This window comes from Dendrobates tinctorius, unplaced genomic scaffold, assembly GCF_039654945.1.
Source record: "Dendrobates tinctorius isolate UK_male_01 unplaced genomic scaffold, ASM3965494v1 ptg000025l, whole genome shotgun sequence".
Classification (NCBI taxonomy): Eukaryota; Metazoa; Chordata; class Amphibia; order Anura; family Dendrobatidae; genus Dendrobates; species Dendrobates tinctorius.
In genome coordinates, this window is record NW_027361693.1 from 18,705,668 (window position 1) to 18,733,175 (window position 27,508).

Consider the following 27,508-nt stretch of genomic DNA (forward strand, 5'->3'; position numbering starts at 1 on the left):
ATGCTTCCACTTGCCAGTCATGATTAAGCCATTTTTAACCATTCCTAATTTCTATTTTCCCTGAACTTTTTCTTTATGTAACTGACTTGTTATGATATCATAAAGATGTGTACAGTTCTTGCAGAGTTTGCCTATGTTACATTATCAATGACACAGCATTTATGCTGTCTGTAAATGACATGAGTTGGATGCAAAACCTTTCTGTAACTCATATTTCAACAATTGGAAAACAATAAAATGGAATGATATCACTATATTAAAAGGCAATAAAGACATGTTTCCTATGTAAATAAAAGTTGTTAGATGACTTAATCCATTTTTGTAAATGTTATTCATCATAATGAAACAGAATGAGAATAAAAAAAATTAAATAACCCGTACCTGCCCAGGTCTTGCATTTTCACACACAAATGTATCATAAAACATTGCAAATTGAGGAGCATTGTCATTAACATCCAAAATTAAAATGTAAACTGTTGCTCTTGTGGTTTGCTTGGGGTTGTCTGTAAAACAAAAATACATAAAAACATTTATGCTAAAAAGGAATTATGATAGCATTTTATTTAAGTTCAAATGCTATAAATGTACATTTTAGTGTATATGGTAAAAGATAATAAACATCTAATAATCTTCAAGTTGCATAAAAGTTTGATTACGCAAATTAAAAATAATTGACAATGAAGGTTAATTAAAGAAAAAAATTGAATGGCAGGATCTTGTTATAGTGTTTACCCTACTGGTAAAATAACTTGATATCATTCATATATATACATATATACAGCTCTGGCAAAAAAAATAAATATATATATAAGAGGCATCGTGATTACTCGCTAATCCTGCCCCCTGCACAGTAGCTCCCCCCACCACATCACCACACACAATCCCGCCCCCCACCACATTACCACACACAAACCGACCCCCACACCACATCACCACACACAATCCCGCCCCCCCACCACATCACCACACATAATCCAGCCCCCCACCACATCACCACACATAATCCCACCCCCCACCACATCATTACACATAATCCCACCCCCCCACCACATCACCACACATAATCCTGCCCCCCACCACATTACCACACATAATCCGGCCCCCCACCACATCAGCACACATAATCCCACCCCCAACACATCACCACACATAATCCCACCCCCCACCACATTACCACACATAATCCCGCCCCCCACATCACCACACATAATCCAGCCCCCCACCACATCACCACACATAATTCTGGCCCCCCACCACTCATAATCCCGCCCCCCACCACATCACCTCACATAATCCTGCTCCCCCACCATATTACCACACATAATTCCACCCCCCACCACATCACCACACATAATCCTGCCCCCCACCACATCACCACACATAATCCCGGTCCCCCACCACATCACCACACATAATCCCGGTCCCCCACCACATCACCACACATAATCCCACCCCCCACCACATCACCACACATAATCCTGCCCCCCACCTCATCACCACACATAATCCCGCCCCCCCACCACATCACCACACATAATCCTGCTCCCCCACCACATTACCACACATAATCCTGCCCCCACCACATCACCACACATAATCCCGTCCCCCACCACATCACCACACATAATCCCGGCCCCCCACCACATCACCGCACATAATCCTACCCCCCACCACATCACCACACATAATCCCACCCCCCACCACATCACCGCACATAATCCCGCCCCCCCACCACATCACCACACATAATCCCGCCCGACTGAACATCACTGATATTATCTAATAATAGAAAGACAAAAAATAAGACTTTTTTTTGTAAAACTAGGCAGTTATGTTATTTTTTTGTAAACTTTATATACAGTTGAAACTAGAAGTTTACATGCACTATATAAAAAGACACATATGCATGTTTTTCTCAATATCTGACATGAAATTAGAATAAACCTTTCCCATTTTAGGTCAATTAGGATTGCCATAATTATTAATATTTGAGAAATGCCAGAATAATGAGAGATAGAGTATTTTATGGCATTTTTGTTGCTCACTGCAAAGTAAAATGTTTAAATACACTAACATTACTGTGTTTTTAAACAATTCTGGACTGCCCATATGATGATGTCATGTGTTTAAAAGCATCTGATAGGTTTTTTTGGCAACATCTAAGTTAATTAGAGACACACCTGTGGATGTATTTCAATGCACACCTCAAAAATGCTGCTTCTTTGTGTAGCATCATGGGAAAGTCTAAAAGAAATCAGCCAAGATATCAGGAAAAGAATTGTGGAATTGCACAAGTCTGGCTCATCCTTGGGTACAGGGAAGGAAACGGGTTCTGTGTCCCAGAGATGAACATACTTTGGTCCGACATGTGCATATCAACCCAAGGACAAATGCATATGACCTTGTGATGATGATGGCTGAAGCTGGTAAGATTGTGTCAATATCTACAGTGAAACGAGTATTATATCAACATGGGCTGAAAGGCCACATTGACTGGAAGAAGCCATTACACCAAAAGATACATAAAAAAAACAGATTAATGTTTGCAAATGCACAAAGGAAAAAAGACCTTATTTTTTTGAGACATGTCCTGTGGTCTGATTAAACTAAAATTGAACTTTTTGAGCATAATAACCATTATTATCTTGGGAGGAATAAGGGAGAAACTTGGAAGCCTGAGATCGCCATCCCAACTGTGAAACATGGGGATGCTGGCATTATGTTGTGGGGTTGTTTTGCTGCAGGAGTGACTGGTGCACTTCACAAAATAGATGGCATCATGAGAAAAGAAGATTCTGTGGCAATACTGAAGTAGCATCTCAAGACATCAGCCAGGAAGTTAAATTTTGGGCGGAATTGGGTCTTCCTAATGGACAATTGCCCAAAGCATACTGCCAAAATAGTAACAAAGTGGCTTAAGGATTAAAAAGTCAGTGCTTTGGAGTGGATATCACAAAGCCCTGATCTCAATCCTATTGAAAATATATGGGCAAAGCTTACTCTGCAAGTATGAGTGCGGCATCTTACAAACCTGGATCAGTTGCACCAGTTTAGTCAGAAAGAATGGGCCCAAATTCCGATCAACTATTGTGAGAAGCTTGTAGAAGGATATAGCAAAACATTTGACCCAAGTAATTCAGTTTAAGGGTAATGGCACTAAATGCTAATGAAATGTATATAAACTTTTGACTTTGCAGTAAGCAATAAAAATGCCTTAAAGCATTCTCTCTCTCATTATTCTGGTATTTGGCATATCTGGTGTTCTGTCATTATTGATAATTATGGTAATCCTAATTGACCTAAAATGGGAACGGTTTATTATGATTTCATGCCAGATATTGATAAAAACATTCATATGTGTCTTTTTATATAGTGTATGAAAACTTCTAATTTCAACTGTATATACAGTACATATTATAGGGAAAGCGCAATTTTCCATAATATTAAGTTGGTAGTGCTGCTAAATGCCTTTAGCCTTCAAAAGGCTTTATTATTATATATATCATTTTTAACAACAATGCAATAAAGTGACTATCAGATTTTTCTAAAGAAGACCAAAATTCAATACCAATTTAATTTGCATTATATACTTATATCAAATGAAGCTCTAAAGAGAATGAATGGTCACTGTTTTCCACTCCCATGGGCATGGGGAGCAGTAAATGTTAATTTCTCTGTTATCAGACACACTGTTAGCCAAAACCGCAGTTTTCCTGCATCAGCTGAGAGATCATTTGTTCCCGCTATTAAAGAGAATGAATATTCACTGCTCCCCATGCCCACAGGATTGGGGAGCAGTGAATATTCATTCCCTTTAGTAGCAGGCAAATATCATCACACAGCCGCTACAGGAAGCTGACTGGGACAGCTAACAGTGTGCCCAATATTAAAGCAAAATGAAATTTACCTCTCTCCACAGCCATGGAAGTGGAGAGCAGTGAATATTCCTCACTAAAGTCTCTAATGATCTACTAACAGCTAAATCTAATGGTCACTAGTCCTTGCTAATTCTCTTGGATCTCTCTCAGCAGCATTCAACACTGTGGAACATCAGCTCCTCCTTACTATGCTACACTCCATTGGTCTTAAGGACACCATTTTCTTCTATTTCTCCTCCTATCTCTCTGACCATTACTTCACTGTATCTTTTGCTGGTTCTTCCTCCTCTCATCTTTCCCTTACTGTTGGGGTTCCTCAAGGATCAGTCCTAGGCCCCCTCCTCTTCTCTTTGTATTCCGCCCCTATTAGACAATCAGTAGATTTGGTTTCAGGTACCATCTCTATGCTGATGACACCCAATTATACACCTCTTCTCCCTATATCACACCGGCCTTTTAAGAAAACACAAGTGATTGTCTTCCCGCTGTCACTAACATCATGTCCTCCCTCTATCTGAAACTGAACCTGTCAAAAACTGAACACCTCGTGTTTCCTCCCTCTACTAACCTACCTTTGCCTAACATTGCCATCTCCGTGTGTGGTTCCACCATTACTCCCCAGCAACATGTCCGCTTGATTCCGAGCTTTCATTCACCCCCCACATCCGATCACTGGCTCACTCTTGTTATCTGCACTTCAAAAACATTTCTAGAATTTGACAGCTTCTTACTTTTGACTCTGCCAAAACTCTTACTGTTTTTCTTATTCATTCTCATCTGGACTATTGTTACTCTCTACTAATTGGCCTCCCTCTTACCAAAATCTCCCCACTCCAATTTGTCTTGAATGCTGCAGCCAGGATCATATTCCTCACCAATCGTTATACCGATGCCTCTACCCATTGCCAGTCATTACACTGGTTACCCATCCACTCCAGAATCCAGTGCAAACTTATTACCCTCACCTACACATCATTCCATAGCTCAGCACCACCCTACATCTCCTCCCTTGTCTCAGCCTACCATCCTACCCATGCCCTCCATTCTGCTAATGACCTGAGGTCAACATTCTCAATAATCAGAACCTCCCACTTGCGTCTCCAAGACTTTTCACGTGCTGCACCAATTCTTTGGAATGCACTACCCAAGTTGATACGATTAATCCCCAATCCCCACAGTTTTAAGCATGCCCTAAAAATGCATTTTTTCAGAGTGGCCTACCACCTCAATGCACTAATCTAACTATCCCTGTATGGCCCATTCAAAAATGTTTTCTTACCATAATCAGGTTCCTGGCATCATGTTCTTACATGCTTTATACATTTAATAGCCCTATGTGTCTGTACTGTTATATACTTAGGCTGTTAACTGGATCATGCAGCATTACAGGAACACCCGATTCGTACACTATGGCTGTTCTGAACAATTAAAACAATTGTTACCATCCACCTTTCATGTCTCCCCTTTTTTCTCATAGATTGTCAGCTTGCGAGCAGGGTCCTCATTCCTCTTGGTATCTGTTTTGATCTGTGTTTATTGTTATGCTGTGAAGTCTATTGTCTGTCCAAGTCCCCTCTACAATGTAAAGTGCTGCGGAATATGTTGTTGGTGCTATAGAAATAAAATTTGTATTGTTACTATTATTATTAATATTCATTCTCTTTAGTAGCGGGCACACGTGATTGTCCAGCAGCTGCAGGAAGCCTGCAGCTGTACCTAACAGTGTGCCTGCTATTAAACAGAATTTAATATTCACTGCATTCCACTCCCATAGTCCAGTAGTGAGCAATATTTATGCATAGATTCTGGAGTAGAGTATATAAATGGTAAAATGTTTTGTGTCTATGAAGAAGTTTTATAATTTTTTTTATCACCAGATACAGATGAATGTTGAAAACTCCATAGTTTATGGAATGGGAGTTGCACGTATTCCATCTGAAAGGAATTGTAATGTTAGAGTACAACTCCATTCACAAAATATCTTCAAGTACTGTCCTTTGACTATTGGGGGTGCAGCAAATGGAATCTCACCAATCATACGTTTATTACCTGTACTCTGGGAGTGTGATGAATAATGTTTTGGGATGCCTTTAACACTAGGACTACTGGACTCGTGACCCCGCCTAGAACTACTGAAAGGAGTCATTTTGACTCCTTGCTTGTTTTCGTTTATTTTTAGAGTTTCATTTGTGGTTATTTAATAATAATTATATTTTTTGTAATGTATTATTATTGTGAGATCCAACAGTAATGCTTTTGATTGTTTTTTTTCTGCTTTTCTTATTTTTCTACAGAAAATAACAATAATTATAATAGACGCTTTTCAAACATTTTTTTTATTCAAGTGCACACATATAAACAACAACTGAAGAACAAAAAACAGAGAAAATGTAGGTGGAGGAGCATAAAAATGAAAATATGGCGCAGAATTCACCTTCTAAACATTTGGTGTTTCGCATTTTAGGCATTGCCTTTGATTTATGGCAGTACATTGCCCACACAAAGACTTACCACAAGTCTTACAATTGCCGACAGATCTATTTTTCTTGCACTTTTCTTTGATCTGGCAAAATTTTGTTTGAACCATCACTTCTGAGCATGTAGAAACTTGGGACGTGGAACCCTTTTCCCTATCTGTGACATAAGGACCACTCAACTCTCTCACAAGCGTTTGCAAAAATGCCTTGCGTGACATTTTTTGGTGGGTAATCTCCTTGAATATTATCCATGCATTTATACCCGCAAAGTCTAAGGCATTTTCAAATGCATGAACAGGCCATCTCCTTGTGCATGTTCGTGTGGTATATTTTCGTGCCATCTTCTCCACTACATCTACTCCATATTTTGTTTCATTGTAAAACTTTACCGTTTCTGGAGTTTTTTTAGCGGAATCAGACGCAACAACAACATCTGGATGGACGGAACTCAAAATGACAACTTTTTTTTGGGCTTTCCTTGATATACTGTAAGTGTAAAATTGTCTTCATTTCTAAACACTTTAGTGTTGTACAATTCCTCTTTCATGGATTTTATTTCTTTAGGCACTTCTCGCCTTATCTTGTTCAGTGTTCCCACGATGATTGTTCCTTTGCTTTTTAGCTGTTTAGCTAATTTTACTGAAGTAAAATAATTATCGGTTGTAACATTGCGACCTTTTTTCAAAAATGGGTCCAATAAGTTCATTACCACATGGTCAGCTAAACGGTCCTCAGCACGGCGTGTGTCATCTTTTGCCTAGATAAGGGAAGCCATTTGCCAGATATTTGCTCTCCTTATCAACAGCTAGCCAATATTTGTGGCCATATTTATCTGGTTTGGAAGGCATGTACTGCGTGAATGGACACCTAGTTTTGCTTGGGAAAAGTTGCTCATCCACCGTTATGTATGGGCCAGGTTTGTAACACGCAATACAATTTTCAATAAACCTGTCCCACACAGTAGAAAATAGAGCAAACTTGTCCGTTTGCAGTCTCTCCGATCGAGTAGATTTCTCATCAAATCTGATAAGATAAGAGCCTAGAGTAAACAAGCTATTTTGTTCAGTATTACACAGTAATACAAGCAGGTAAAACACAAGGAAAATGTGAAAAGTTGACATGTAAAATGAACTACATCTATATGAACATCAGGGTAAATAAGACAGAGTAAAAAATAATGCACAAAACTTTATAGCAACATTTAGTGACAAAAGGACCTCAAAATATAGTAGGGAGTCAAAATGACTCCCTTCAGTAGTTCTTGGTAAATTTTGAAAAAAACGCGCAAATTTTTCACCAAAATTATTTATTCTCACAAAATCTTTTTTCACATCATATTTGAGGAAAAGTCACCGAGTTTCAAGCCGGAATTCTGAAAAATGTAGTCACAGAAGAGAAATAAAAAACGAAAGGAGTCAAAATGACTCCATCAGTAGTTCTAGTGATAATATATAATTTAAAATAATCAGATTGAAATGTCTAAAAGTGACTATAATAAAAATAAAATTGAGAAATTAAAGATACTTGCTATTTGCAGTGAATAAAATTAAAGAAAATAAAACAGTTTCTTTTAACCACCGTTATCTTTTATAATGTATGTGTTTGAAGATTATATGTTTAGAAGACGAGCTTTTAAAATGCAATTTATATTGATCTATATCTCTATTTTCATCAAAATGTAGTGCTTGCTTGAGTCTGAAGCTTATGAAATGTGAATGCATATATGATCCTGTGTACAAAGTGTAATTACTACTTGGAAATTTTAATGAGATTTAAAAAAAAAAAAGAAAGCAAAGCACAGCTATCAAGCAAAGGCAATTTTGAAATGCATTTTTGTTGATTAATTGCAAAAATCTTGAAGTACCTGACATAGTTCCATAGCATTCAAAGAGGATTGCATTTACCGGGTGGTCTAATTTCCGCAAATAAACTAAATCTATCATAGATTGAAAGATTGTGTATATGGTAACCTTTATAGTAGTAGTATGATTACATATAATGTATATTAAATGGAATACAGCATGTTATTTCAGTCACACGTAAGATCAGCAGAATTGCTCAATGTCAGAGATCTGCTGCAAAAGCAAATAAAATATTAAAGTGTATACAAGGAGAGCTTGAAATGTAACCATAGATTTACTTTTTAATTAATAAATTAATAAAACACATTAAAATAAATTACTTTGTGTTACATCATATCAGATAAATCTACATCTTTTGTATCCTTGTGTTTTCAATTTCAAATTAAATGGTAAAATCGGACAAATTTGTTTTCAGATTTTTATCATTAATAAAAATATTAGATGACAATGGCTTCTGATAATATTCCATGGAGAGGGAAGGAAGAAGAAGGAGCTAATGGCTGACACCGACATTCCTTTGCAAGTTTACCGACAGTGATATTTACACTAGAAATGTAAGAAATGTGGCCCCCATATAAAGTCTATTGATATAAATATGAGTCATCAATAATAATAGCCTATCTATTCGGTCCATGTGGAGTTGAAGCAATTTATGTATCAATGCAGAAAACTAATGAAAAGTGCACTAGTACTTCCCCTTATCTAAGGCCCATGCCTGAAACTGCATATACTAGTGCACCTGTTTGCCTTAATGTGCGATAAACTGAATAGACTGAAAAAAAACTAAATGATTTTGCTAAAAACACGTAAAACATAGACACATGCACGTGGCTAAATTCCTACCTGCTGGCTTGTGTCAGTCCTGTCGTGTATATGTAGGTGATATTCTGTGCTGGATATTGACACAATCATAGAGTTTTGTGGAAGTTTACTCCTTCAGCTTGTGATGTACCTTATCTGAAGTGTGGGCAGCATGCCGACCAGTCACGCTTGCTCTGACTCCACTGCAAAAAGTTCAAAAACTGCCACCCTATGTCTTTGTGATGTTACTTGACTGCGGGATCTCTTCCACGTCATAAAAGAGAGAGAGAGTTCTGGTGTATCTGATGCATTTCCGATGACCACAGCCCACAGAAAAAACAGACAAGGCGCATCCATTGGACATGCCAATTCTGGCACTTTTCCCTGCTCTTCCCGCTTGCCCTTGTATGGTGGCAAGTGGAGTAATATTTTAGGGGTTGATGTCAGCTCTATAATGTCACCTGATATCAAGCTCAGTTGTAAAATTTATTAAAGACACAGGCCGAAAGAGAAGTCCTTTAGTTGAAATAAACACACAGAGAAAAGTCCTTTAGTTGAAATAAACACTCTCCGACCCTCTTTTACCCATTTATTAAGATCAAAATAGAAACAAAAAATCAAAGTTATACTCCCCTCTCCACTGATAATCCATATGTCCCACCACATCATTAAGGTTACCACCGGTCACACTCTGTTAGGGTTGGCGGAACGCACCAAGTGAAATATAATAATAAGGTGTGCTCACAACCCATGGTCCACTGTGCAGAGATAGAACCTGCTGCTAAGCAATGGCTGAACAAGATGGTGGTTGAAAACTAAAAACACGCGGGTTAAATGTCACTTGGTGTGAACAGTGGTGAACTCTGTTGCTTCACAGAGCTGCAGCAACTATGCAATAGAATGCTGTTCCCTGTTAAATGTAACAGGGCTCAGCTGATATGGAGCAAGTGAGGTTTCTAGGCTCAGCCCCTAGAATGCAGGGACTCGAGTCTGACTGGACCCACAATGAGCACGACATTGCACAAGCAACGCCACTACTTGGCGCTGACGCTAGGCACTGACTCTGCCTCCTACCTGCACTATCAGCCTAGGCACTAGCTGGCAGGGCTGAGCAACGCATGCATACCAAAGGTAAGGGTTTCATAATGAGTCAATCACCAGAGACAAGCATACGTGCATACAAAACACACAACATGGTCTATACTAGTAAATACAGGTGACAGCATAAAAAGCTGGATAACAGTAACAACATATTTAGAATATTCAGAAATGGTCAAAAATAACCACACCAGCTCATCGTAAGGACAGTGCAGGACACACTGCAAATATATAATTATAAACCAGAGAAAGTAAGCAATGCAAAAAGTCCAAAAGATCATATAATTAAAAAATTCAAATCTTTATTGATATACCAGGTGAAAAACATATGCGGCTAAAAAAGTGACACACGAGCTAACAGCAGAGTGAAGGTACATAATGCTCACAAGGTGATAACATCAAAAAATGTGACATAAACCCGGTCATGAAAATAATTAGAACAGTATTCATATGGTCACAGACAGTAAATAAGTGGCCAGCATTAAAACAAGTATAGGGAAAAGTCCTAACTTCCTTGGCCAACTTAACAGTGTGCAAATCTGAGAACCATATGAACCAAGTATGGTGTACAGCGCTCCTCTGTCCTGGTAGGTGTTTGACTCAGTTACTTGGTTCATATGGTTCTCAGATTTGCACACTATTAACTTGCTTGGTCAACTTAGGACTTTTCCCTATACTTGTTTTAATGCTGGCCACTTATTTACTGTCTGTGACCATATGAATACTGTTCTAATTATTTTCATGACCAGGTTTATGTCACATTTTTTGATGTTATCTCCTTGTGAGCATTATGTACCTTCACTCTGCTGTTGGCTCATGTGTCACTTTTTAGCCGCATATGTTTTTCACCTGGTATATCAATAAAGATTTGATTTTTTAATTATATGATCTTTTGGACTTTTTGCATTGCTTGCTTTCTCTGGTTTATAATGGTCTTTACTAGTGCACGACTGTGTGTCTCTGAGATCCTTTTAAAGATCGCTTGAGGACTTGAGCAGCTGATCACTGACCACCAATGAGAGGTTGCCACCTGATGATCATGCTTAGTAGGGCAAAATCCAGACTTAGTCTCAGGAAGGACTGCTCGATGCTGTTTGCTGTTGATTGCTATAGCTGAACTGGAGAGACAGCAGCAATCAATCGCACAGCATGGGTCTGAGCAATACGCTGAGACCGACGTCTGTGCTGAGCAGGATCCATTGTGAGCGAGACTGGATGGGAGACCACAGGAGAAGACATGACGGGATTCCTCCAGTGCAGAGGAAGAATCCTGGCACCTAACACACACAGCTGCATTGTCACACTAAGCTTAATTTGAGCTGGATTCCAGGCTGAGCATTAACATGTGTCATTGCTCAGCAATGTAACCAGAGGTAGCTGAGTTAGAGATCGTTGTGGGACATTTGTTTTAGTGAATTATCAACAGATGAGTGGAACTTTGATTTTTTTATTTGATCTTAATATATGGGTAAAATACGGTAGGTGAGTATTTATTTCAATAAACCCCTTGACCCTGACAAGGTTAATTTTTACAATTCTGACCATTGCCAATTTATGAGGTCATAACTCTGGAATTCTTCAATTGATCCCAGTAATTCTGAGAATGTTTCCTCAAGACATATCGTACTTTATGATAGTGGTAATATTTCTTTGATAAGACTTGTGTTTATTTGTGAAGCAAATGGAAATTTGGTGAAAATTTAGAAAATTTCGCAATTTTCAAAGTTTTAATTTTTATGCCCTTAAATCAGCGTCATGTCACACAAAATATTTAATAAGTAACATTTCTCGCATTTCTCCTTTACATCAGCACAATTTTGGAAACATAATTTTTTGTTAGCAAGTTATAAGGGTTAAAAATTGACTAGTGATTTCTAATTTTTACAACATAATTTGCAAAACCATTTTTTTAGGGACCACCTTACATATGAAGTGACTTCGAGGGGCCTATAAGACAGAAAATACCCAAAAGTGCCAACATTCAAAAAACTGCACCCCTCAAGGTACTCAAAACCACAGTCAAGAAGGTTATTAACCCTTCAGGTGCTTCACAGGAATTTTAGGAATGAGGAAGAAAAAATAAACATTTACTTTTCTTTCACAAAAATGTTCCTGTAGACCTATTTTTTTTAACTTTTGCGAGGGTAACAGGAGAATACAAGCCATATATTTTGTTGTGCAATTTCACCTGAGCATGATAATACCTCATATGTGGCTTAAATCTACTGTATGCACGCACAGCAGGGCTCAGAAGGGAAGGAGCACCATTTCACTTTTTGAATGGAAAATTTGCTGGCATAATTAGCTGATGGCATGTCATGTTTGGAGAGCCCCTGATGTGTCTAAACAGTGGATACCCCCCAAAAGTGACACCATATTGGAAACTAGACCACCTATGGAATTACCTAGATGTGTATAGAGCGCCCTGAACCACCAGGTGCTTCACAGTAGTTTATAATGTTAAAAAGTGAAAATATTAAAAATCACTTTTTTCATAGATGCATCTATTTTAGCTCCAAATTTTGTATTTTCATAAGGGTAGCAAGATAAATTGCCCCATAACATTTTTTGTGCAATTTCTCCTGAGTGCACAGATACCCATTATGTGGAGGAAAACAACTGTTTGAGTGCCCGGCAGGGCTTGGAAGGAATGGAGTGCCATTTTGAATGTAAAATATGCTGGAATAATTAGCAGTTGCCATGTCGCTTTTGGAGAGCCCCTGATGTGCCTAAACAGTGAAAACCCCCAAAAGTGATACCATTTGGAAACTAAACCCCTTTTGGAACTTATCTAGATTTGTATTGAGCACCTTGAACCCACAGGTGCTTCACAGAAGTTTATAATGTAGAGCCGTGGAAATAAAAAAAATTGCATTTTTTATAGTTTCATATTTTGCATTTTCCTAAGAGTAACAGGAGAAATTGCTCCATACAATTTGTTGTGCAATTTCTCCTGATAACCCTTATGTGGGGCAATACTACTGTTTAGGTGCATGGCAGGGCTTGAAAGGGAAGGAAGCGCCATGTTTTTTTGAATGCAAAATTTGATGGAATAATTAGGGAACGCTATGTCGCATTTGCAGAGCCCCCCACAAATGAGATCATTTTGGAAACTAGACCCCCTTTGGGCCCTTACCTAGATGTTTATTGAGCATCTTGAATACCCAGGTGCCTCGCAGAAGTTTATAACTTTAAGATGTTAAAATAAAAAAAAAATCACATTTTTCCCACAGAAAATTTTTTAGCTACAAACTTTGTATTTTGACAAGGGCTAAAGGAGAAAATGCTCCCCAAAGATTGTTGTGCAATTTCTCCTGGGCTCACCGATACCCCAAATGTGGTCAAAAACTACTTTTGAGGCACAGTGAAAAGCTCAGAAAGGAAGTAGCATCATATTACAGTTCAGAATTTGGTGCACTTGTTTGAGGGTGTCATGTTACACTAGCAGAACCCCTGAGGTGCCAGAACAGCATAACCCCCCATAAGTTACCCCATTTTACCAATTAAACCTCTCAATGAACTCATTTAGGGATGCAGTGATTATACTGACACCACAGTTGTGTCACAGACTTTTATACCATTGGGCAGTGAAGAAAAAAAATAAATTTTTACCACCAAGATTGTGTATTAGCACCAAGTTTTACATTTTCACACAGGAAAATGGATAAAAATGCACCAGCATTTGAACCACAATTGAGGCTGCACTATTTGCTGCAGATTTCCCTAGATTTGTTTGCAGATTCCTTATAAAGAGACCCTAAGTGCTATAAAAGCAGAATCACCCCTCATATGACCACATTTTGAAAATTATAACCCTTTGTAAATTTATCTACAGATGTAGTGACGATTTTGACTCCATGGGTGTTTTCCAGAAACAAGCAGCAATGGATGTTGCTGAGTAAAAATTGCAAAATGCCGTTGCAGTGACCAGTATGCTCTAGTGACCAGTATGTTGCAGTCACCAGTACATTATGCCCAGCTCATGTTTCTGGAGACATGCACCTGTAAATAAGGCGGGCTTTCATCACTACAGAAATGCCAAACATGTAGTTGCTAATGTTGTTTAAGCACACTCAGGCTCAAAAGGTCGGGGGGCATTTGAATTTGGGAGCGGAGAATTTGGTGAATTTCCTTTGAGGAGTGAGGTGCCATTTCTCTTTTCCAGAACCTTTGCGCTACCAGTAATGTGGAATCCCCATATATTACTATTAACAGATGAACAACCTGAGTGAGGCCTTTTTTTTGCAGATTGAGTTGAAGCTATTGTTGGGAACATGTTGCAGAACATTTGAGAGCACACTTATCTGGCCCTCTACGCTGAGCATTTACTTTGGGGTTTCCATCTAAATCTCTTAGTGACGTGACAGATAAAACCCCCAGAGGATCCATTCACTATAATGAGGCAGCAGATTTACTCTGGACTCCATTTGGCCTCTGTTCAGTGCACAAAACTGCAATCCTAAAAAAATGTACACCACCAGATCACAGGTCCTATAGTGTCCACAGTGACTCCATCTGCCGAATTACAGGGAATTTTCCACCGGGAGTTCTGTCTAAATCTCGTATTTCAGAGATTTACATATAAACCCCATGTAAGCACTCAGCACAGAGTGCAGTATAAATGTGTGCCAAACCTTACTGCGATCTTTTGGAGGCAGAATGAAGAAAATCAACAGGTGAAGAATTGTTTATTTTATTTTATTTTTTACGCTGCTCCTTGTGCAGTATAAGTGATTAGGCAACTTTATTTTTCACGTCGGTGCAATTACAGTGATACCAGACTTATATTGGGTTTTTATGTTTGGCTGCTTTCACATACTAAGGTTGGTTTCACACTTGTGTTTTTTTGCAAAAAAAAACGCATTTGTTCTTTTTTTCCTATACTTTACATGAGTGCGCATACACATGCGTTTGTACGCGTTTGTATGCGCATGCGTTTTTTTGTAATGTGCGCTCGGGCGCACAAAATGCATCCTGTTGCATTTTTTGTGCGTCCGACTTGTCCCAAAAAAATGCATGCACATGCAATGCGTTTTTTTTCACCCAACCACCCATTATAGTCTATGGGTGTGCTGACATGCGCATGGTAATGCGCACGTCAGCGCAAAAAAAGCATGTTTTTTTTAAAAAACGCGCACAAAAATGCAAAAAAACGCACAAAAAGGCATGGCGCGTTTTTTTATGTGCATTTGCACTGCGCACGGTGCACAGTGCAAAAAAAACGCAAGTGTGAAAGTAGCCTAAAAGACACTTTTTATTGCAAAAATTAGTTTTTGCATCAGCATATTTTGAGGGCTATATTTTTTTCATATTTCGGCCGACAGTCGTGTGAGGTCTTGCTTTTTTGTGGCACAAGCTGATGTTTTTATTAGTACCATCTAGGGGCACAAGGCATTTTTTGATCACTTTCTATTCTGATTTTTGGGAGACAGAATGAACAAAATCCAGCAATTCAGGAATTGTTTTCTGTTTTTGCTTTTTTTTATACCGTTCTGTGTGAAGTAAAATTGGTAAGACAGCTTTATTCTTCAGTATGATTACAGCAATACACAATTTATATTTTTTGCTTTGGCGCTTTTATACAATAAAACTACTTTGTAGAAAAAATTATTCTTTTTGAATCGCTTTATTCTGAGAGCTACTGTATAACTTTTTAATTTTTCTGCTGATGGAGTTGTGTGGCAGCTTGATTTTTGTGGGACAAGATGAGGTTTTCAGCTCTACCATTTTTATTTACAGACGTCTTTTTGATCACATTTTGTTGCACATTTTGCTCGGCAGTATGATGATAAAGCATTGTTTTTTGCTTCACTTTTTATTTATTTTTTTATGGTGTTCACTGAAGGGGTTAACTAGTGGTACTGTTTTATAGACCGGGTCGTTACGGACGCAGCAATACCAAATATGTGTACTTTTATTTTTTATTTACATAAATAAATGTATTTATTGGAAAAAAATTACTTTTTTTAGGGATTTTTAAAAAAATATTTTTACACTTTCTAATTTTTTTTTACTTTTTTACATTGTCCCTGGATGGGACATTACTATATTATATGAGATTGCTGATTTGACACTCTGCACTGCAGAGTATCAGATCAGGATCTAGCAGACAGGGAAGGCATACCGGTGCCAGCTCTCAGCAGGCTCTCACAAACCACCTTCCCTGCAGGACCCGGAATGGACCCTGCAGCCATTTTGCTGCCGGGGTCTCCATGGATACCACCATGACATTGCAATCGCATCTCGTTGACTTGATGGAAAAGTGCAGGGAGCCAACTCCCTTTGGAATTCCCCTCTATGTCACTGTCAGTACTATCAGATAAGATAAATGCCCGCGATCAGTGCTAGTACTGTTCGTGGCCATTGTTGCAGGGTTTCAGCTGTCACATACAGCTGACACTCACATCCGATCGCTGTGGCGCTCAGCGTGAGACCACTCGATCGTTGCGCCCTGCTAGTACTGCTGTTTGCGGAAACAGCCACCCGCGCAGAGCCATACTAGTACGGCACATGTCGGGAATTGTTTAAAGGACTTTCCTCTGTTCATTTGTTTCAACTAAAGGACTTTTCTCTGTCTGTGTCTTTATTAAATTTGACACCAGGGTTAGTAATTGGGGTGTCTTATAGATGCCTCTCCATTACTAACCCCTGGGCTTAAGATCAGTAGACATAACACAGCTGAAATCAGCACCAAATCCATTAGCCCACTTGCCAATGCACCAGGGCAAGTGGAAAAAGCCAAAGCAAAATGCCAGAATTGGCACATCTAATGGAAGCGCCACTTAAGGGGTCGCTGAAGGCTGATGTTTTTAGTCTGGGAGGGTATCAATATCCATGACCACTTCCTAGACTATTTATGTCAGCCTGTGACTGTCTATTTAGACTTTTCAATTTATTAAATATAGGTGTGACCCCATGTCATTTTTTGGATGTTCCCCCATTTAACTAACCAGTAAACCCTATGCAGACAGCTGTGAGATAATAATAAAAGCCTGGGAAGCTTCATGAATATTGACCCCTTCCAAATATAATTACACCAGCTGTCTGCTTTACCTTGGCTGGTTATTAAAAATGAAGCGTAACCCACTCTGTGTTTTATTAGTTATTTAACCTCTTCCTGACATGAGACGTACTATCCCATCCATGGGACCTGGGCCCCTATGCCCATGGACGGGATAGTACGTCTACCGCGATCAGCGGCGCCCACGTGGTGAGCGCCGCTGATCGCGGCCGGGTGTCAGCTGATTATCACAGCTGACACCCAGCACAATGTGTCAGGGGCGGTCACGGACCGCCCCCGACACGTTAACCCCTTGTACACTGCGATCAAACATGATAGCGGTGTACCGGGGGTTAAAGGGAAGCATCAGCAGGGAGGGGGCTCCCTCTTTGCTTCCCTGAGCCCCCCACGGCAGCGCAATGTGCAGCGCTGCTGCGGGAGGCTCCTTTCCTGCAGGCCCCCGAATCCAAGATGGTGACGGGGCCTTCGGGGGCCTGCAGGAAGCTGGCTTCCTCAGTGCCTGCAAAGCGCAGGCATGAGGAAGCCTTCTGCAGTGCCTGTGACAGATTGCTGATCTGTCACAGTGATCTGTGATGTGACAGATCAGCGATCTGTCACAGGACAGTGATGTCCCACCTGGGACAATTTAATAAAGTAAAAAAAAAATTAAAAAAGTGTTAAAATAAATTTAAAAAAATCGCCAAATAAATTAGAAAAAAAAAAAATATTCCCCCAAATAAATCCATTTTTTAGAAATAAAAAAAAAAAAACAATAAAAGTTCACATATTAGGTATCACCGCGTCCGTAGCGACCTGCCCTATAAAACTGTCCCATTAGTTAACCCCTTTAGCGAACCGCTTAAAAAATAAAAATAAAAAACGAAGCAAAAAATAATGATTTATTATCATACCGCCAAACATAAAGTGTAATAACACGCGATCAAAAAGACTCATATAAATATCCATGGTACCGCTGAAAATGTCATCTTGTCCCGCAAAAAACGAGCTGCCACACAGCATCATCAGCAAAAAAATAAAAAAGTTATAGCTCGCAGAATAAAGCGATGCAAAAATAATAATTTTTTATATAAAATAGTTTTCATTGCATAAAACCGACAAAACATAAAAAAACTACCTAAATGAGGTATCTCTGTAAGCGTACTGAACCGAAGAATAAAACTGCTTTATCAATTTTATCGCACGCGGAACGGTGTAAACGCACCCCCCCAAAAGAAATTCATGAAACGCTGGTTTTTCTTCATTCTGCGTCCCAAAAATCGGAATAAAAAGTGATTAAAAAATGTCACGTGCCCGAAAATGGTGCCAGTAAAAATGTCAACTCGTCCCGCAAAAAATAAGACCTCACATGACTCGGTGGGTCAAAATACGGAAAAATTAGAGCTCTCAATATGTGGTGATGCAAAAACTATTTTTACAATAAAAAGCGTCTTTTAGCGTGTGACAGCTGCCAAAAATAAAAACCGCCATAAATAGTAAATCAAACCCCCCATTATCACCCCCTTAGTTAGGGAGAAATAATAAAATAAAAAAATGTATTTATTTCCATTTTTCCATTAGGGTTAGGGTTAGGTTAGGGCTAGGGTTAGGGTTAGGGTTAGGGCTATGGTTAGGGTAGGGTTAGGGCTAGGGTTAGGGTTAGGGCTAGGGTTAGGGTTAGGGCTAGGGTTAGGGTTAGGGCTGAGATTAGGGTTAGGGGTGTGTTGGGGTTCGGGTTGGAGTTAGAATTGGGGGTTTCCACTGTTTGGACACATCAGGGGCTCTCCAAATGCAACATGGCGTCTGATCTCAATTCCAGCCAATTCTGAGTTGAAAAAGTCAAATGGTGCTCCTTCGCTTCCAAGCTCTGCCATGCGCCCAAACAGTGTTTTACCCCCACAAGTCGGGTATCAGCCTACTCAGGTCAAATTGCAAAACAATTTTTGTGGTCCAATTTCTCCTCTTACCCTTAGGAAAATAAAAAATTGGGGGCAAAAATATCATTTTTGTGGGAAAAAAAGATTTTTTTATTTTCACTTCCGAGCGTTATAAACTTCTGTGAAGCACTTGGGGGTTCAAAGTGCTCACCACACATCTAGACAAGTTCCGTGGGGGGCCTAGTGTCCAAAATGGGATCACTTGTGGGGAGTTTCAATAGTTTAGGTACATCAGGAGCTCTCCAAACGCACATGATACCCGCAGATCATTCCATCAAAGTCTGCATTCCAAAACATCACTACTTCCCTCCTGAGCCCCTACTTGTGCCCATACAGTAGTTTTCTCCCACATATGAGGTATCAGCGTACTCAGGACAAATTGGACAACAACTTTTGGGGTCCAATTTCTCCTGTTACCCTTGGGAAAATAAAAAAATTGGCGACTAATTGATCATGTTTGTGGAAAAAATACGATTTTTTTATTTTCATGCCCGGGCATTAAAAACTTCTGTGAAGCCCTTGAGGGTTCAAAGTGCTCACCACACATCTAGATAAGTTCCTTAGGGGGTCTTGTTTCCAAAATGGGGTCATTTGTGGGGGGTTTCCACTGTTTAGGTACATTAGGGGCTCTCCAAAGGCAACATGACACCCGCAGAACATTCCCTCAAAGTCTTCATTCCAAAACGTCACTACTTCCCTTCCGAGCCCCGACGTGTGTCCATACAGTAGTTTTCTCCCACATATGGGGTGTCAGCGCACTCAGGACAAATTGGACAACAACTTTTGGGGTTCAATTTCTCCTGTTACCCTTGGGAAAATAAAAAAATTGGGAACTAATTGATCATGTTTGTGGAAAAAATACGATTTTTTTATTTTCATGCCCTGGCATTATAAACTTCTGTAAAGCCTTTGGGGGTTCAAAGTGCTCACCTCACATCTAGATAAGTTCCTTAGGGGGTCTAGTTTTCAAAATGGGGTCATTTGTGGGGGGTTTCCACTGTTTAGGTACATTAGGGGCTCTCCAAAGGCAACATGACACCCGCAGACCATTCCATCAAAGTCTGCATTCCAAAACGTCACTACTTCCCTTCCGAGCCCCGACGTGTGTCCATACAGTAGTTTTCTCCCACATATGAGATATCAGCATACTCAGGACAAATTGGAAAACAACTTTTGGGGTCCAATGTCTCCTGGTACCCTTGGGAAAATAAAAAAATGGTGACTAAAAGATCATGTTTGTGGAAAAAATACGAATTTTGTATTTTCACGCTCGAGCATTATAAACTTCTGTGAAGCACTGGGGGGTTCAAAGTGCTCACCACACATCTAGATAAGTTCCTTAGGGGGTCTAGTTTACAAAATGGTGTCATTTGTGGGGGGTTTCTACTGTTTAGGTACATCTGGGGTTTTCCAATCGCGACATGGTGTCCGATCTCAATTCCAGCCAAAAACGTCAAATGGCGCTGCTTCCCTTCCGAGCTCTGCCATGCGCCCAAATAGTGGTCTACCCCCACATGTGGGGTATCAGCCTACTCAGGACAAATTGCACAATAACTTTTAGGGTCCTGTTACCCTTGGAAAAATAAGAATTGAGGGTGAAAAGATCATTTTTGTGGAAAAAAATATGATTTTTTAATTGTACGGCTGTATGTTATAAACTTCTGTGAAGCCCTTGGGGGTTCAAAGTTCTCACCACACATCTAGATAAGTTCCTTAGGGGGTCTAATTTCCAAAATGGTGTCATTTGTGGGGGTTTCCACTGTTTTGGCACATCAGGGGTTTTCCAATCGCGACATGATGTCCGATCTCAATTCCAGCCAAAAACGTCAAATGGCGCTGCTTCCCTTCCGAGCTCTGCCATGCGCCCAAATAGTGGTTTACCCCCACATGTGGGGTATCAGCGTACTCAGGACAAATTGCACAATAACTTTTAGGGTCCTGTTACCCTTTGGAAAATAAAAATTGGGGTGAAAAGATCATTTTTGTGGAAAAAATATGATTTTTTAATTGTACCGCTGTACGTTATAAACTTCTGTAAAGCCCTTGTGGGTTCAAAGTTCTCACCACATATCTAGATAAGTTCCTTGGGGGGTCTAGTTTCCAAAATGGGGTCACTTGTAGGGGGTTTCCACTGTTTAGGTACATCGGGGACTCTCCAAACGTGACATGGCGTCCGATCTGAATTCCAGCCAATTTTGCATTGAAAAAGTCAAACGGCGCTCCTTCCATTCTGAGCTCTGCCATGCGCCGAAACAGTCGTTCCCCCCACATATCAGGTATCAGCGTACTCAGGACAAATTGCACAATAACTTTTGCAGTCCAATTTCTCCTGTTACCCTTGGTAAAATAAAAAAAATTGAACCTGAAATATCTTTTTTGTGAAAAAAAGTTAGATGTTCATTTTTTTTTAAATATTCAAAAAAATTCCTGTGATGCACCTAAAGGGTTAATAAACTTCTTGAATGTGGTTTTGAGCACCTTAAGGGGTGCAGTTTTTAGAATGGTGTCACTTTTGGGTATTTTCTATCATATAGACCCCTCAAAGTGACCTCAAATGTGATGTGGTCCTAAAAATAAAATGGTGTTGTAAAAATGAGAAATCGCTGGTCAACTTTTAACCCTTATAACTTCCTAATAAATTGTGCTGATGTAAAGTAAACATGTGGGAAATGTTAGTTATCAAGTTTTTTGTGTGCTGTATCTCTGTGATTTAAGGGCATAAAAATTCAAAGTTGGAAAATTGCGAAATTTTCAAAATTTTCGCCAAATTTCCGTTTTTCCCACAAATAAACGCAAGTTATTTGAATGAAATTTTACCACTAACATGAAGTACAATATGTCACAAGAAAACAATGTCAGAATCACCGGGATCCATGGAAGCGTTCCAGAGTTATGACCTCATAAAGGTACAGTGGTCAGAATTGTAAAAATTGGCCCGGTCATGAACGTGCAAACCACCCTTGGGGGTGAAGGGGCTAAATAAATGAAAAAACAGTGTATGGTCCCCCTTTACTTTTCCTAACCATTTAAAGGAAATCCTACAGCTGGGGACTGATGTTATTAGTCTTGAAAGGGGTGAATGTCTATGAACTTTCCCAGGCTATTAATATCAGCTCACTATGCGGGCCTTTATTGTGCAATTTTATGCTGGGCACAATAAAGGCCCGCATACAGGAATGGGTATGTGGAGAGTGGCTGTTAATCTGGTATTTTGCACCTGTGTTGCTAACATCTTGCTGTATGGGCTGGCTGCACCCTGCAGTGCATTTGTTCTTAGACCTGGGCAGGTAAGTGTTGCTGCCTTTTTTTCTGCTGTTTAAAAATGAATTTTTGGAGACCTTGAGTCTTCCTTAGTGGCTTTGCTATTTAGTTTAGTGTAGGGACCCATAAGCATGAAGAACTTTGGCGCAGTTTACGGGCTCAAGTATTTTGGCCAAAATATCAGCTAATACCTCACTAATTGTGTACTTTTTGCACTATATTAATTTTCAGGATGCAGCCGAGCCCAAACACATTTGGTCTCGTATGAGGGGTGTTCACACTGGGATGCATTGAGGGTGTGCTGGCCAGCCCGCCTAGTCGAATAGTAGGGGTGTGACTAATAGGCTGTGAGTCAGACACTGTGTAGTTCCCTTGTGTGAACAGCGCCCTATGCGGGCTTTTATTGTGCAATTTTATACTGGGCAGTCATCCCCTCCAGGAATGGGTATGTGGAGAGTGGCTGTTAATCTGGTATTTTGCACCTGTGTTGCTAACATCTTGATTTATGGGCTGGCTGCACCCTGCAGTGCATTTGTTCTTAGACCTGGGCAGGGAAATGTGTTGCTGCCTTTTTTTCTGCTGTTTAAAAATATTAATATCAGCTCACAGCTGTCTGCATGGCCTTTACTGATTAGTAAAAACAGGGGACCAGAAGAAATAACTCCATAGACATTAGCCCCCCTCCCAGACTAAAACACCAGCCCTCAGCCACCCCAGAAATGATGCATCCTTTAGATGCGCCTATTCTGGGACTTAGCCTCGTGTTTTCCTATTTGCCCTGGTGTGTTGGCAAGTGGGGTAAAAGTTTTGGGGTGGATGTCAGCTTTGCAATATCAGATGACATCAAGCTCAGGAATTAATAATGGAGAAGCATTTATCAGACACCTCGATTACTAGCCCGAAACCAACAGTTGGAAATACACAGAAAAAAGTCCTATAATTGCAATAAACACAAAAAGTCATTTAATTGAAATAACCAAACCATATTATACCCATTAGTTATTGTAAATATAAAAATGTAAATTTATACTCACCAGTCCACTGATAATCTATATGTCCCACGATGATCACCAGTTCTGCTACATGTAATTGCATTGCTGAGTGACAACAAATGTTACCGCTCAGTCTGGCAACCAGATCACACTGAGCTGAGCATAAGAAGCTCTGCCTGTGAAAGGCGGTAACCTTAATGAAGTCACCGATGATTATATGCAGCCGCATTCCCATGCTAAGCTCAGTGTGTTCTGGCTGTCGTGGCTGTCATGGTGAGAGGTTGCAGCACTGATGTGACTGCTCATGGATATCGTGGGATACAGTAAATAATGAAATATAGGCAGAAAGGTGAGTATAGCTTTTTTATTATTAGTTTTGTTTGATAATTGGGTAAAAAGGGTCGGGGACTGTTTATTTCAAATATTTATGTGTTTATTTCAATTAAAGGTCTTTACTCTCTTTCTATGTCTTTAAAAAAATTGACTATGGGGTTAGTAATGGGCTGTCTGATAGATGCCTCTCCATTAATCACCCCTCGACTTGATGTCAGCTGACATTACAAAGCTGACACCATCCCAAAAACAATTACCTCACATGCCACTGCACCAGGTCAAGTGAAGAAAGATGGGCAAAACACCAGAATTGGTGCATCTAAATGATTTGCCTTTTCTGGGGCAACTGCAGGCTGCTATTTTGAGGCTGGGGAGTAACAATATTCATGACACATTCCCAGTCTGAGAATGCCAGCCCCCAGCTGTCCGCTTTAGCTTTGCTAGTTATCCATCCACAGACAACTGTTTTGGGGCATTGCGGCTCATCAGTGTGGAGTAGGAAACTGTCCAGTAGGAGCAATGCCCCACTGATGAGGGGCAATACCCCGAAACAGCTGTATGTGGATGGATACCATGTTTTGGCATAGGTGGTTTCCTTCATTGGAGACTGCCCTTCCCATGGTTGTTCCTTCCCGGGGAAAGACCTGGCTAGTCATTGCTTGTGTTGAGAAACATGTGATGGTGTCTCCATGGCTTGTGTTTTGCATATTTTACATTTTCCATAAGGGATGGTGGCCTTGCTCTACAATCACTGCGTTGAGAAACATGTGATGGTGTCTCCGCAGTGTTGGATGTTGATCTCCATGAGTTCATTCATCCTCATTTTTCACAATTTGTTTAATTATAGCAGCCAGGATGGGATTCCAAAAAATTCTTAAACCACCTAACATCTTTGTTTCAACAACTGAGGTTTTCATTTGATAGGTCTCATACTGCATGTGGCATGACACAAATTAATGATATGAGTAGTCAAAAAATATAAGATTTAAGTCAGAAGATAGAAGATCCAATTGGAGGACATGTGACATTGAGACAAGTATGGGGGAATGCTGAGCAAAAGTGGGTATAAGAGATATTTATTTTTATATTGCAAAACACTTAATTGAGACTCAATTTGTGCTAAAATTATTCAGTGTGAAGCAAATTTCCTTCCTAAAAATTAACTTTGAAATCATCAAATCTTTCCAAATCGTAGTTTGGAAGCATTTTTCAACCCTAAATTAAGTACTTAGTTTTATTGTTCACATCTTTTTTTTCCACAGTTTTTCATTTTTGATTTACCTGTAGGTTTTAAACTTTTGTTAAACATGTAAATTTGTTCTGACAATGTGTTAATAAATTAAGCTAATGCACCTAAGTACTTAGAAATAAGTACTGGAAATTAGTTAAATGCTAGAAATAATTATGTTATGTTATTTGATTAGTGAAAAGCATATTCATCTTTAGATAAAAAAACAATCTAAATGTTATTTGAGAATACTTTAACAGTAGGAAAATGAGAAATTGTGTGTTTAAGGTAAACTTTAAGATTATGTACAAGTGCATCCATAATTATATCTGTCAGCCCAACTTCATTTATCCAATGATTTTATTGAAATGCAGTTTATTAACTGACACTATCATACAAATAACTTGCAACCATAGGAGGTAGGTTAAATCTATGTAAATGTGTACAGAGATTGCTAAAATAAATATGTGATTTACCTTATGGGCATTTTACTAATTATGCATATTGATAAATGATAGTTAGGGTTATATGGTTACGGTATTTGTGCTCAGCTTCAGCTGAGTCGACTTTTTCTTTAGAGTGGACCCTCTGGGTCGTGGCACCCACCCACCGAGGGCGAGCTGACCTTGTGAGGAACTACCCCTATACAGGGAGTATCAGGGGCAAGACCAAGGGGGTGAGCCACCATGACTGCTGGGACCAGACGGCCAGCTCAATGAAGACACAATGTGAGTGTCTGATGACTAGGGACGTGCAGGAAACAAGACAAGACTAGACATGCGTTCAAGGTATATTCATTAAGGAAAACTTCAGGGTAACATCAGGTGAAAGATGTGAAAACATAGGGAAAACACAGCAAGGTGCGGGTGAGGGCACGCCAAGGTCCATGGCATGGTACCTGCTAGATGGCATGCCTGGGTACAGGCAACGGCACGATGATGTCGGACTCCAGACAGCAGGCAACGATGGACAGGATCAGAGCATCAGGCTGTGAACATCAGCTCCGGACATCAGGCAGCAGTCATCAGGTTTAGGATCTCTGGCAGCGATCGGCAGGTTCCGGGCATCCGGCAGGAAAGCCAGGGTTCAGGCAAGGAGGCACAACAGTGTTCAAGACATGGTGCATGTTAGGGAACACACCAGGGTCCAAGGCAAAGTTCAAGGCAGCGTGCATGCTAGGGGCACACCAGGGTCCAGGGCAAGGTGCAAGGCAAGGTGCGTGTGTAGGGGACACGACAAGGTACAAAGTTCAAAGTACAAGACACGGTGCATGTGTAGGGAACACGCCAAGGTTCAGGGTCCAAGGTCCTGGGTGTGCTAAGGAAGCCACCAGGATTCAAGATTCAAGGTCCTATGCATGCTAAAGGTACACCAGGGGCACAGTACAAAGAATGGTCCTGGCCATGCTAGAAGGCACGCCAGGGTACATGGTTAACGGCAGGTCCCACACGTGCTAGAGGACATGTTGGGCTTCGAAGTTCAGGACAGATGTCCTGCATGTGCAAAGGGGCACACCAGGGTCAGGGTTCAAGACAAAGAGCAGAGCAAGGTACAAGCAAGACAAAGATTCAAGACAGGTTATGGAACTCAGAACACGACAGAGAGACAAGGAAAGTGAAAGACTTGTGCAAGAGTAGCACGAAAACGCACAGTGCGAGAAACAGCGTGAGTGCAAGGGAGCATGGAAAACATGACTGGGGCACCAGCAGGCGGTACCGGCTGGAGTAACAGGCAGGCGGGCATGACTAGAGGGGGCATGGCTGAGGCACAGACAAGCAGAAACCACAATAGCACTGGACGCCAAGCATGGCTGAGGCACAGACAGGCAGGCACGACTAGAGCGGCATGGCTGAGGCACAAACAGGTGGGCACGGGATGACCAGGCGCGTGCAAGAGGGAACGCAGCCACAAGGCAGGGCTAGGCAAAGGTACAGGACAATCAAATACAAACAGAATGGCGTGACAACTTGGGTGTAAAGTGGTTAACGATAGTCAAAGTCTCTAATCTTCATTATTTTCTTTAAAATGTCTTTAGAAGTAGTAACAGCTGTTTAACATGTCCCATCCTTGTAGCTGTATTTTGTTTTTTCATTATTTTCAGCTCTCATTTATTTTAATTTTTTTTCATAAAATTCATATTTGTTAATTTTAATATTACCATTTTTTGGACAACACATTTGAAATCACCTTGAGGGGTCTTTATGATAGAAAATACCCAAAATGACACCATTCTAAAAACTGCCTTCTTTAAAGTACTCAAAACCACATTCAAGAAGATTATGAACCCTTCAGGTGCTTCACCGGAATTTTTGGAATGTTTTAAAAAAATGAACATTTAACTTTTTTCACAAAAAAATTAATTCAGATCAAATTTGTTTTATTTTACCAAGGGTAAAAAAAGAATTTGGCCCCCAAACATCATTGTACAATTTGTCCTGAGTACGCTGATACCCCATATATGCAACACACCACTGTTTGGGCCAATGGCAGAGCTCGGAAGGGAAGGAGCGCAATTTGCCTTTTCAAGGCAAAATTGGCTGGAATTGAGAGCGGACGCCATGTCGTGTTTGGAGAGCCCCTGATGTGCCTAAACAGTGGAAACCCCCAGAAGTGACAACATTTAGGAAAGTAGACCTCCTAAGGA

General features: G+C 40.2%; 1 protein-coding gene across 3 annotated transcripts in view; it reads right to left on the reverse strand.

The window, feature by feature from the left end:
- Window positions 1-27,508, reverse strand: part of LOC141084631 (cadherin-10-like) — an 879,938-nt gene that overhangs the window by 62,969 nt on the left and 789,461 nt on the right. For all 3 annotated transcript variants that reach the window (XM_073569456.1, XM_073569455.1, XM_073569457.1), the window contains one exon: window positions 382-503. In XM_073569456.1, the coding sequence (XP_073425557.1) occupies window positions 382-503 (122 nt within the window). The remainder of the gene's footprint in view (window positions 1-381; window positions 504-27,508) is intronic.